Source organism: Zerene cesonia, chromosome 1, assembly GCF_012273895.1.
Source record: "Zerene cesonia ecotype Mississippi chromosome 1, Zerene_cesonia_1.1, whole genome shotgun sequence".
In the NCBI taxonomy this organism is placed as follows: domain Eukaryota; kingdom Metazoa; phylum Arthropoda; class Insecta; order Lepidoptera; family Pieridae; genus Zerene; species Zerene cesonia.
In genome coordinates this window covers 4053792-4066683 of record NC_052102.1, presented here as the reverse complement: position 1 = coordinate 4066683, position 12892 = coordinate 4053792, and the positions used below count along the sequence as shown (strand labels likewise).

At 32.5% G+C, this 12892-nt stretch overlaps 4 protein-coding genes across 4 annotated transcripts in view; 1 reads left to right on the top strand and 3 right to left on the bottom strand.

Annotated features, from left to right (window-relative positions):
* The window catches only part of LOC119840083 (large neutral amino acids transporter small subunit 1), a 10061-nt gene extending 7872 nt beyond the window's left edge, over window positions 1–2189 (bottom strand). The window contains exon 1 of the mRNA XM_038366593.1: window positions 1343–2189. Within this exon, the coding sequence (XP_038222521.1) occupies window positions 1343–1622 (280 nt within the window). The 5' untranslated portion in view covers window positions 1623–2189. The remainder of the gene's footprint in view (window positions 1–1342) is intronic.
* A 468-nt stretch (window positions 2190–2657) lies between these two features.
* LOC119840910 (angio-associated migratory cell protein) lies at window positions 2658–6624 on the bottom strand. Its single transcript, XM_038367690.1, has 4 exons — window positions 5752–6624; window positions 4957–5131; window positions 4470–4586; window positions 2658–3027 (listed from the first exon to the last, which is right to left on the bottom strand). The coding sequence occupies exons 1-4, from the start codon at window positions 6379–6381 to the stop codon at window positions 2711–2713; spliced, it is 1239 nt and encodes a 412-aa protein (XP_038223618.1). The 5' UTR covers window positions 6382–6624; the 3' UTR covers window positions 2658–2710.
* A 364-nt stretch (window positions 6625–6988) lies between these two features.
* On the top strand, window positions 6989–8159 carry LOC119840919 (39S ribosomal protein L10, mitochondrial). Its single transcript, XM_038367702.1, has 3 exons — window positions 6989–7184; window positions 7274–7780; window positions 7869–8159. Exons 1-3 carry the CDS (start codon window positions 7166–7168, stop codon window positions 8102–8104), a joined length of 762 nt encoding a protein of 253 aa, XP_038223630.1. The 5' UTR covers window positions 6989–7165; the 3' UTR covers window positions 8105–8159.
* Window positions 8160–9766: 1607 nt separating this feature from the next.
* Window positions 9767–12260, bottom strand: LOC119829646 (iroquois-class homeodomain protein irx-5). The gene is made up of 4 exons (XM_038352265.1): window positions 12187–12260; window positions 11473–11733; window positions 11122–11281; window positions 9767–10736 (listed from the first exon to the last, which is right to left on the bottom strand). Exons 2-4 carry the CDS (start codon window positions 11580–11582, stop codon window positions 10182–10184), a joined length of 825 nt encoding a protein of 274 aa, XP_038208193.1. The 5' UTR covers window positions 11583–11733; window positions 12187–12260; the 3' UTR covers window positions 9767–10181.
* Window positions 12261–12892: the final 632 nt, after the last annotated feature.

Genomic DNA, 12892 nt, shown 5'->3' with positions numbered 1-12892 from the left:
AGTATAAACTGTCTGGATAGATGCCGCCATAGGATTATTATCAATGGAAGTTTTTTGGAGTTTTGTGAGGTTTGATATATTATCCTCCAAATGTCTTTTCTGAGGAAGGCGAGTCTGCACATTTTGACAGGAATCGTTAGGATCAGGGGGATCCGGCGGATCCGGAGGGATATCCATACTTAGATTAGATTACTTACTACTAAACACGATAAACTACAACCAATAAAAACAAAAAAAAAAAATCGTAGCTTGACTGAAATGTACGCCAAATAGAGGGCTAGAATGAAAAATTTCTCAATAACACGTGCATTCACTACCACAAACAAGCATCGACTGTAAATGTTTATTTTAAGTATATGCATAATTTAATCAAAATTGAAGCTGCTTGAGCCTGCAATAGAGGTGCGATCACATTATTTGCAGTCTAAATACAAACCTGTTGCAGGAGTTCTGTTGGTTGTACACTACCTACTACCTCTATACATATTTAATAATATATTGAAATATGAATTTTACCCTGGATATTTCTGAAAATGTTTGCCATTTCTTTGAAGAAAGTTATTTATTTGTAAGATGTTACTATAGATTATGTAAACAAGTGAACCAACAATAGTCGTGTGTATGTTTTCCTTTGTTTTATTAATATTTATTTAATAATTAATGTAGGTAAGGAGGTATAACAATTTAACAATTATCGTGCTGCGATTTCTTTCAATATATCATCAGTAATAATTAATCATAACAGTTCAAAGCAATTATTTCATTTTAAGTAGTGTGTATGGAATATAAAAATAACAACTTATATAAAACATATACATATTATCCGATGTTAGCGTGCACCTGGCACAATATTAGCTATTGATGCTGTTTGAAATATCCGCAACGATAGCGTGAGAAAAATTCGATTCGATTTGATAGCGTAGAAACGCGCCGTGAACACTGAATATTATTCAAGAAAAATAATGTATAATTAAAAAACAAATTTAAAACATTAACAGATATACTTATCCCTCTTTATATGTGAGTGTTTAAATAATTAGTCAAACTAAAGCATAAAGAAACTAATTGTGAATATTTCAAGTTATTGCTATACTGCAATGCAGATTGCAGTTACGTCGTGTAGACAGGTGCTGCGTTCTCGTTGTATTATTTAAAAGGACAATATTATATTTTTGTGTTACACTAAAATATAATTAACAACGACGGTAACCGTATAAGTGATACTAAGTATATACTAATTGTGTTAATTACAACTTAAATTCATGATACGTAATGCGCATTGTGACTAACTGATGGGTCTATGATATATCTTAAGGTGATAATTTGTTTGTCAAACACTTACCCAATTCCGCGTAGCATAGTGCCCCGATCATTGACAGGAAGCCGGAAAGGACCCAAATAATGAGGGCCATACCCTTTGAGCCCGCGAATTTCAAGGCTAAACTTGGGGATACGAAAATACCCGATCCCACAATTACTCCAACAATGATCGCTACTCCATTGACCAAACTCAATTCTTTCTTCAATTGAACTCCTTCCCTCGGTTCTTCGGCATTTTCACCGCCTTCACCGCTATCCATCACCTTCGGCGTTAAACTTTCCGATGCGGATACTTTTGCCATTATTTATAATTATATTACACTACAATTATCAATATTTCTTTTCTCAGATCACCAAAATAGTAAAGTTTATTCGTACGAGTATTCAGTTTTATTTGAAAATAAAAACATATTGTATGCTACTTCCGAAACTGATGACCCGTCATGCAAACATTGCATCACACGACTAAGCCACCGCGGGAAACACCACGTGCGATTTACACCATAAAACTGTTCTATATAAATTTATATATTAATAAAAAAGGAAACCGCTTGACCACCGAACACCAGCTGATAACACGTTGCGTACTATTCACCGTTTGAAATAATTATTCACGCGTTTTTTACCTATATTATCCTTCGCTGCTAGGTTAATATATTCTAAAATATGTAGGTCAAAATAAGTTTGCAATGTTCATTAATATGTTAAAAACGAGAACGTTGTATTAGAATTTTTGAAATTAATATAATGACAAATAATTTCGTAAAGTGGTTACAACTCATATGTTCCGATCGAAGGCCGGCACGGCGCGCAACACACGTTCTACGTTATGCGACCCCACTTTACTATTCAATGTACTTTTCATATAGCCACGGCTCCGACGGTATACAGCCGTATGACTCAACGATGAAAAAAGGCTTTAGAACGATGTCACGTTTATTCGTTTTCAACTTTACTCCGTTATAAATAGAGCTCATTCTTGACCATAAAAGATCATAAGAATTCACTGCCAAGTTTGAACAACGGGTTTTATTTGTCTCTTTCACTCCCCTCTAACACCACGTGTACGGATGGCATACTTTTTAAAAGTAATAGTTATCCTGACAAACAGCTCTGATAACACGTGCATTCATTCACTGATAACTATTTTACAGCTATAAGATGAACAATAGCCGGACACTGGATATAGTTATTAATTATAGCGTCGCTTCAAAAGGTCGTTGACAGAACTGTTGGTCGGAGATCAATCAACCTCGCTCAATATAGGCTAAAATAAAAGTATTAATTTTAACTTGTAATTTAAGTTTTATTTATTATAAAAGAAAAAACAAATTATATATAAATATTTATTGACTATAAATAAAAAAAATATACATATACCATTGTAAAATTAGTCGTTGTCGCTCTTGACTGGATATTTAAATATCCTTGCGGTGCCATCATCGGATGTGGTTAATATAATATTTTCCTTGGCATTATATACTAAATCTAGTACTTCAGACCAATGGCCAGTTAACATAGCACTTCTTGCACCAGATCTTCCTTCATACAATCTTACGGAGCCGTCGAGGCAACCAGTGAGAAGGTTGTCATTTACCCATATCATTTTCGTAACTCCGGCCGACACGTCTTCTTCAGATTTAGCACAGGAATGACGAATCATTTGTCTAGCGGTATCCCATATTGTTACAGAACCGTTTAATGTGCCTAAAATAAAACATAAAACATAAAAAAATATGGGAATTAATTATTGATAATGCTATCTATGATTTCAGCTCAAAAATAGTTTAGGGGAATTATTTTCTACATATTATGTTTTACTTCATTTTCATTATAATTAACAATACACAAACTAATTATAACTATATTAAATAAACATGTATAATAAGAACATTTCAGTATTTCATAAAACCCAAATGTTATCTCTATAAATAAAAATGAATCGAATGCCCTTGGTCACGGCATCTCGCGTAAACATCTGGACCGACTTTGCTTTTATTTTATTGTTGTGTTTATTATTGTTAGTAGAAGTATCTTATGAAATAAAATCTTGAAAAAAAAAAGCAGTGAAATGAGAATACACTAGGCTGAATTTTTCAACTGAGCCTGGTAGGCAAAATCCGAAAATATGCGGCCGATTTTTATGAAAACTAAAGCTGCATAAACATATTAAAAAAAAAATTCCTAACCAGGTATCGAACTCGTTAATTTTGAAAAAAAAAATCCTATACACCAATTTATAGTATCTAATAAGGACCAAATCCTGTAGAATATGGAAAACTAACAGTTCAGTGTATCTAGATAGATAGATCGTTAGAAAGTATTTTAAGCGGAGTAAATATTATTTCGAATTACAGACGTCGCCGTATCCAACTACGTATTGCAAATAATGGCCATAAAATATTGTTAAAAATGAATGTTTCCTTATTTGTATTTTTTTTTTCTAGTATTTGTAGCATTTCTAGCATTTTTATAGCCTTATTAGAGACACTATCGATTGGTATGATAATATAGGTTGTTTTTTTTACACTTAGCTTCACCTGTATGTTTGTTTGTATGTTTGTTTGTATGTTTGTTTGTATGTTTGTTTGTATGTTTGTTTGTTTGTAACCGACTTCTTTGGGCGCGATTTTGACCCACTTTAAACGGCCAGATTTCGTTCAAACTTTGTAGATTTATTGAGGACCGATGACAATACACTAATTTGATAAAATTATTCCATTTTTCAATTTGCAAAATATGATTTTTGTTAAAGCGTGTTTTTTAGTTTTTTTTAAACTATTATTTCAAATAACCAAAGGTGCCATTCCTGGCTAGTAACATTAATTTGTAAATAATCTAATGATGTAATTATATTCATCATCAAAATCGGCATTGTCAGTTTCAGGGTTTTTCAATATTGCTTTGCAATAACGCTTACAGGAATAAGATGAAAAATTTTGTTATTTAAAGAAAGGTTTTTCTGCTCTTTAAAGTTAGGACTTGTTCTGCTTTAAACTGAAAAGCTAAAAACTTTGTGTATGATCTAGCTTTCAACATTATGAGCAAATTGTTAAATGTAAAAAACCACTCATTCATAAATTTATAAACCATGGTTATCTAATAAGTTACATCATCTTATAATAATGTATCTATCAAAGGCTTATTACCAAGAGCAAAATATCCGAGCTGGACATCCTGACAAAACACAACAGCTTCTAAATCATTGTCGGCTTGAAGTTGTGCGACCACTTTGCCATTATTGGATGTAGTTAGACACACCTTCCCTGTGAATTAACAAGTTTTAGTATATGTGTTCATTTTCTCAGCATAAATAGACATATCTGTTAAAAATGAAATATATAATAAGAAATGTATTTTGGACGTTAAACCATAAGACTCTCAAGTTACGCTTTATTTAAAAGGTATAGCTATCAGAAGTACGTGGAAAAAGATTTTTTATTTAAAATGGAAGACATTTTCCTATTTTTGCAATGGTTAAACAATATTTACATACAATTGTAAAAATAGATACAAGAATATAATATTTATTTTATTTATATTTCTTCTCAATTTAGTACTTCAGTAATACATCGGTTATAATAATAACCTAACATAACTAATATATCATTAAAACACGAAAAATTGTTTAATTACCATCAGTAGAAATGGATGCCAAAAGATTATTCTCAGGATGAAGATCGACTCCTGTGACTCGGCTCTCATGCATACCAGAAGGAAGTTGGTGAAGGACAGCATTTGTTTTAAGATCCCAGATCTTAACAACTCCGTCTTCATAGCCAGCAGCAAGTCTGACACCATCAGGAAATATCTACAATATGCCTCAAACTCTTGTATTGCATTCAGATATAATACACGATATATTGGAACTTAAAAACATCCTACTATCCTACTAATATTATAAATGAGAATGTTTTTAAGGATGTGTGTGTGTTTGTTGCTCTTTCACACAAAAACTCTTAAACCAATTGCAATGAATTTTGGCACATAGATAGGACAACTGGAATTACATATAAGCAGCTTTTTATCCCGATATTCCTACGGGATACGGACTTACGCCGGTGAAACCCGGGGTTGCAGCTAGTGATTATATAGTTGTAGAATTAAGTGTATGCTTATAAAATGTGAATGCAATGCACAAGCACATCGTAACATTTAAAATTTCGCTTACACATTTCAAGATTTTGCTTTGTGGCACAAGGAAGGTTTTTATGTAGAAAAACATACCACAAGTGAAGGGTCGGACCGCTAGTTTATAATGAATATCATTTACAAAATCTTTTTAAAGAAGACTCCTTGCTTGTGCTTTTTTCCTGGCTCAATACAATACTTATTAGTTATATCCCAAAACATCACTGAAGATATTGTTAATAATCAGTACATTTAAAAAAATAAAATATGATGTAAAATATATACTTAAATTTGTTATACCTTTCCACATTCTGTTCGAATGTTGTGTCCTTGTAAAACTTTAGTATCTCCTGATGGTATTTTAAAGACATATATATCACCAGCTACTGCACCACATATGAGGACCCTTGAACCAAAATGCCATAGGCCCCAACTGAGATCATCAGCTTCATATTCAAAAGCTACAGACCATGGCTGCTGTTGGTTTTCTTCTAAATTACACTTCCAAACCTTAATTAAGCCGCACATATCAACAGTAGCTAAGTAAGCACCATCAAAACTAAATCCCACGAAAATAACTGAATCTTTATGGCCCGTACAATCCATGATTATTTGACCAGTCTCGACAGACCATACATAGGCTTTATCATCTTCGCCTCCAGTCACAGCAATTTTTCCACTTGTATGAAGATCACAACAAAAAACTGAGCCTGTATGTTTATCGAAAACCATTGCCGCGTGGTCTTCGGGCCTTTCCATACCTACATCATCGTATTCCTCTTCTTGATCGTCCACCATTTCTTCGTCATCAAATTGAATCTCATCCAATTCTCCTAAGTAAATAAGTTCATCTTCATTTTCTCCATCCATTCCCATAATTTCATCACCATTAACAGATGACGGTGGCGTGTCTTCTTGATGGCCCCGCATTTTTGTTCACAATTGATTTTCACAATAATTACTTAGTATTCCCCGAAATAACCTCACAAAGTAAATGTTCTTTTATAAAGTACAGCAATAAACATGAACGGAAACGAAATAAAAGTATTTCAAATAACGAATTATAAATTTATTTGAAGTGGTATTCTGTAAAATTTAATTAACTTTATTATATACCTTATGAATCACATGCTTTTGTTTTGATGATTTTGGTGACAATCCAATTTCAAACTGACAAGTGACAAATCTAATGTCAAAAGTCGCCATTTAGTCTTTGGACAAACAAATAAATAACATCCGGCCCGTATCCTTTTTGTTACCCTACCCAGTCCCTTCCTTTATTCCTCTCGGGAATCCTTGATTAATCCCATTCCACTTTAAAATCGACAATACATTTGTAGAAGCGTAATTTTATACTTTATCACTATATTTTAATATTATGTAAGTACGTAACGTTAACTTTATATACGTATCTATTTTGCATAAAAATTTGCTGTTCGCACGCATGCATTCAATTCGAAGCTTTTAGAATTGATATTTTAATTAAATATTGACACTTGAAAATATTTATTGCCACCGATTATTTATATTTCTGCAGAAATATGATAGTTGACATTGACTTCTGACAGTATTCAATACTGATATGGATGTCATGTGTATTGTAACATAAAACATTATTTTCGTTGTTCTATTAAATGTAAGGTTAGGTATATTTCAACAATCACACTCGATAAATAATCAAAGGAACACTAAAATAAATTATACCAAAACGGACATGGCGTCGTTAAATAAAGGTAATTAAAAAAAAAAATTAAATAAGTAATTTCACCACTGTGTACACTCATATGATGGTATATTTTTGAAATGCTTGCTTTTATTTCAGCTCTATTGCAGACGCCAGCCACTTTTTTAATTGCAAGACGCTTTCGAGGTAAAATAAATATACAGAGACCTCGGAAACCTCACTTTGAGAAGCAGCTTCTTCTTGATATGACTAAACCTATCTATGGACCACCTCGAACAAATTTACCTGAATATGTTTTTTGTGATTTTCATAAATCTAATGCAAAAAAGGAGATTGACAATCCATTCGAAAGGATATTGGCACGTGAGTGCCTTGATTGGTTTAATACATCAAAAATGGTTGTGTTCCTGCACATGAACTCAATATCCATGGAAGATAAGACACCAATTTTCGCGGCATTAAAAAAGAACAACCTACATTTAAGGACGTATGGTAAAAAAATTGTAAGTATGGCGATTACAGGCACAAGATATGAAGTTGTTAATCAATTATTTACATCACATCAAAACATAATATTTGGGCAACCAAATAAAGCTGACAAAATGTTTAAAATCTTGAAAAAGGCACCTCAACTAGTTGTCATGGGTTAGTATATAAAACATTAACTTTGGTGAGTTACTATATTGAGACTTCATATTTTAAATTTACATTTCTTTCTTCATATTTGTTTTAGCTGGAATTGTAGAAGATAGACTAATGTCAAAAAGTGAGTTAGTGGAGTTCAGTAAACTTCCCAACCTGGATGTTGCTAGAAGTCAATTGTGTAATGTGCTGCAGAGCGCTGGTTCTTGTCTTGTGAACCAATTAAATCAAAACCAGCAAATATTAGTATCACATCTAGATAAACATATTGAATTGCAAAATGCACCACACAGTGAAGAAAAATCTGATGTAAAGGAGAGTTCTTAGAAAAGGGTTATAACAGTGATTGTTATCGTAGATTAATTAAACATAATTGTAATGGTTGTGTTTTATCTATATTTAATTTACCCCAATAAAATTGGACTATTGGATTTGTTGGATTATGCAGTCTATATATCACACTGTGTTATGGATTAATCAAAAAACGTAGCTTGTAATTTAACAATTACAAATCTGATAACATATTATATTAAGTACAAACCATATTTCAGTATATCTGTTAAAAGAAAATATAGTTATTGTTAAAGTAAGTTAGAGAAAATGTGTTGTAATGGAAAACAAATTTTTACTGGAACATATACATTAAATTAGAAGAAACATTTAGAAAAGACATTCAATAGCAATTAGTTATAATAACTAGAGACATTTTGTAATAAAATGCGGTTTAATACAATTTAAAATATTTGCATTCTTTGTCAGTATTAGATTTGGGCATTTGGGCAAAATGCTCTGCATAGTTGATCTCATTCAGAGTAATATTTTTTTTTGGTTTTGTTACTTGATAACTGGGTTGAAAATTTAATTGGCGGGTCTTTTTGTTTTTGTTGGGAAATTTCATATTGTTGTTATATAGTCTTATATTACAAACTAGAGTGGAAGCTCTCCTCCAGAGTCGTTGTTGGCCTTTTATGTGAAAAAAAAAATTCAACAAAAAAGGTCCATATGAACTTGTCACATTTAAGTTTCTTGAAATTTGTTTTTGTTAGTTAAATGAGAAACATTATAAAACTTTTTTTTAATAGAATTCATTCAGATATGACAATATGAAGTCAAATTAAAGTATCTAAGTTGCTTAGACTAAGCAAATAGAATCAAAATAATAACTTAATATGGCACACTTAAATAGTGATTAAAATCAGTGAAGGCATGCATTCAATAAATAATAATTAAAGAATGTCGGTTTGCTGAGGGTCCACTGTAATTGATTATGTCTAAGTTAAACTATTGCTAGAAAAATTATATCGGTCGAATGTTATACCAACCGATAAATGATATACTGTTTCAATAAATTCAATGCGTATAATTTTCCCGGGCTTTATGAATATCTATAGAATACCTAAAGACGCAGATGATGAACAAGTTACCGACTCTGCTCTTCCACATGATGACAACATACAGTGTTTGGCGAGACAGAATTTATTAATGTTTGAGTTTCAGAAATATTTCTTGAATCACAAAATATTATTCTCATAAAAGTGGACTCAATCGAATATAAAAACGATCAAATCATGAAGATGATTTGATTGTTTATGTATTTCATTTATTTTACTTTATTTTTTGTATTTAATGTGTTTTCATTTTATTTAATACTAGCGGTCCGCCCCGGCTTCGCGCGTGGTACATATGTAGCCTATAGCCTTTCTCAATAAATGGGCTATCTAACACTGAAAGAATATTTCAAATCGGACCAGTAGTTCCTGAGATTAGCGCGTTCAAAAAAACCAAACAAACTCTCCAGCTTTATAATATTAGTATAGATTATAAATGATTATATTTATTTCATCCCAATATGAATAATAATAAAAATATAATTTAAATTTGACATATTTATGTTATAAATTAACTAATTCTTTCATTAGTAATTGCTAATTTACTATAGTCTGGCGATGATTGATCCTGTATTTTAAAATGGTGAAGTATATGCACATTTAGGTTTGCAGCGACTTAATAACCAGCAACGGTGGTGGGTAAAATAACAAAAAAAAAAAAAAACATAGATGTGTACATTTTTATTATAAAAAACAATCTTTGGTTATGATATAGCCAGTCTAAAAGAGATCAAAATAATAGCGTTCCTTGTAGGCAGCACTTACCTAGCTTATTAGAAGGTTGGTATCTACGATAATAATATATCTACATGATCACTTGCTTTGTTTAATTCTACAAGGATTACTACATTAACTTAATGATAAGAAATAATAGTAGGGCATCAAATTATATTAATTTCCATTGAGCAATCTTTAAATTAATGCTATAATCAACCTTATTATTTAAATGAAAAACTCGTTCATTAAAATAAACATAAGTACAAATAATTATGTATGAAAGGAATTAAAATGCAAAGTTATAAAGCAGTAATGCGGCTGGCGGCTAAAGTGGTTAGGGCAACTGCTGCTTCTACTTCGTCCCTGTCATGTCGAAGTGTATTCATTGAGCCCCGTTGCACTTTGAATTCCGGCTTTTTTCGTCTTCCTTCCGCCCACCACGAATAATTAGTTTCACTTGGTTGAAATCGCGCAGCGCTCTCCAACCATTTGCTCAAAAGGACTGGGCTAGTTGTCGTTTTGGCATCATCACAGTTTGAAATGGTGAGGTCGACTTCATTACAGTTATTGTTAAAACTCTCGTTCTGGTCTAGAGAGCCAATTGACCCGTCTGTTTCATCATTTTTATACTCAGATTTTGCATCCGGACTGCTTTCAAATCTATCTGTATCACGTGGACTATTCCTATCTCCTGGCTCACTCCAAATGCTATCATCTGAACAGATACTAAATTGTTCAACATTGCCTTGTGCTCGATCATTGTAAGTGCGAATGAGATGACCCCAAGTCAACTGATTGCGATCAGCATTTACATTTTTTAACTTTCTTCGCCAGTTTGCGAACCAATTGCATATCTGAAACAGGATTCTGTTATAACTTACTTTGAATATAAATATAAGGGCAACTTTTTCACCAATGCAACCTGTATTTTGTTAAATATTTACAATATTTAGGGTATCTAAAACCGAACTTCAGTATGAGGTACAATAGATTTTTTATTTAGGTAGCTAATGTATTATGGGTAAAGACGCCAAAAACATATTTTTTGAACTCAGGTTAAGTAACAAATTATCATTTAAATCTACAGATTTAATTGTTTGTCGAGTAGTGACAAAAATAGTGCCTATTTATGTACAAATAGCAATTCTTGGCACTTTTCCAATTAGGTTGTTTAGAGGTACAGATTTGTAACATGAAACTTTTTATCTTTAACTTGATTTTATATTCAATAATACTAACTTGAATATATGTGAGTCCTGTTTCTCTGGATAAGAGCTTCTTTTCTTCTCGGTTGGGGTATGGGTTATCTCTGCGTCTTACGAGCCAGTCTTTCAAATATCGTTTGATTTCTGGTGTGAAAAGTCTTTTTTGGGGACGCTGACCCGATACAAAACATCGTCTGCAACCATGCAATGTAGTGTATGTGGTAACAAGAAACATGAAATCGATTTATAAATTATGTTTAAACAGCAAGTACATTTATGACCCTCCTTTGAATTTACAAAAGAAATATAAATTCTCGTATTGAGTGACGCACAAAGACTTTATTTACTATATAAAGACTGAAAGAGATGAGTCATGTTAGCTAACCGTGTATATCGCCTGTTCCTCACTGGCCTCAAGGACTTTCCGCGATCCTCCCGCGCTGGTCCGTCCATGTTTTCAGCACGTCCGTCTTCTTCGTTTTGAATAAGCGTCATCGGCGAAACAAGTCACTTCCACCAGTAATTGAATAGAATTTATAATAGTAGGTATTTGGATGCAATGTTTCCAAGCACGTGCGAAGGGCACCGCAGCTTGAGATACGACTCGTGTCCCGTAACGTTGTCGTTGCGGGGGATGGTTGATGATCTATTAAAAAATAAGGACATGTTAACACAAATAGATTTATTCTTAGGCTTGCCATACCTCTCGTTCCGTGGTTGATATGCACAAAAAACAGTTACTACCATCTATCTGTTGATGTAACCCAAACATGACGGTCACATTCCTTAGTTCACTTTTGGATGTTATTATTTCTTAATGTTATCTGAGAACACAAATTGGTAAGTTTGTTATTTATAATATTTGAGGAAATATTAAGCATCAGTTTTAAATTTTTGAATTAATCCATGATATGGTCTAATTAAGAGAAAAACAAAAAAACATGTTAACTGTTACGTGTACCGTCGAGGTCATTGTTCTTCTATTCATGAGGCATAATTAGTTCACTATTAAAAAAAATTATATGTTATTGCTATTCTAATAAGACAACGATTATTTTAAAATATGATAATAAATGTTTTTATTATTAAGAAAAGTTACCTGGCTGCGGGAAAGCTCGTGGTCTGTATGAAAATGGCGGCGGAGAGTGTGTGCGATTGTAGCGCCACGGCGCGGGCGCACCGCCCTGCTGCAAATTCATGTTATTTCAGGACGTCTCCCGCGATGTCTTCAAACAACAAAACAATCTTAGATAACTTACTGTTTCGATAACAGTAAGAATAAATTTTTAATAAATTATAAATGTCACCTACATACTGGATTAAGATTTTTACATTAACGGAAATATAAATAATTATAAGATATACATAGATGGTTTTTTTAAACTCAATTATTCTACGAGTGAGATATGTATATATATATACGACGGTATAAGACGGTATTATAGTGTTTATGACGATTCATAAAAAACGGGTTTCTTAAATATGATTTTCATGACCTTTACGGTACTGTAGGTACTGTACCTACGTTACTCTCATTGGAATTTTTACTATCAGTCTCATACTTATATGAGAAAAAGAATCCAGTCTCCATTTTTCAGCCTATATGTTGACTAGACTTAATATAGTATAAAAAAGTCGACAATCCATTAGTAGAAGCGTAAGGTCTGCAATCGACCTTACGCCTCTACAAATGTTTTTGGGCGGTGTTAGCGCTTATCATCATGCGACCCACCAGCTACATTTCGATCGACGATGACATAAAATACACAACAAAAGAAACTTTCATTTAAATCCGTCTAGCAGTT

Excerpts from the sequence above, each read along its gene's own strand:
- LOC119840910 (XM_038367690.1), bottom strand. The coding sequence starts at position 6,381 with ATGCGGGGCCATCAAGAAGACACGCCACCGTCATCTGTTAATGGTGAT. Across the intron at positions 4,587-4,956 it reads GGCATCCATTTCTACTGATG|GGAAGGTGTGTCTAACTACA; the intron begins GTAATTAAACAA and ends GTTAATTCACAG. Across the intron at positions 3,028-4,469 it reads GCTCGGATATTTTGCTCTTG|GCACATTAAACGGTTCTGTA; the intron begins GTAATAAGCCTT and ends GTTTTATTTTAG.
- LOC119840919 (XM_038367702.1), top strand. Across the intron at positions 7,781-7,868 it reads ACCTCAACTAGTTGTCATGG|CTGGAATTGTAGAAGATAGA; the intron begins GTTAGTATATAA and ends TATTTGTTTTAG.
- LOC119829646 (XM_038352265.1), bottom strand. The coding sequence starts at position 11,582 with ATGACGCTTATTCAAAACGAAGAAGACGGACGTGCTGAAAACATGGAC. Across the intron at positions 11,282-11,472 it reads AGGAACAGGCGATATACACG|ACGATGTTTTGTATCGGGTC; the intron begins GTTAGCTAACAT and ends GCATGGTTGCAG. Across the intron at positions 10,737-11,121 it reads CAGGACTCACATATATTCAA|ATATGCAATTGGTTCGCAAA; the intron begins GTTAGTATTATT and ends ATCCTGTTTCAG.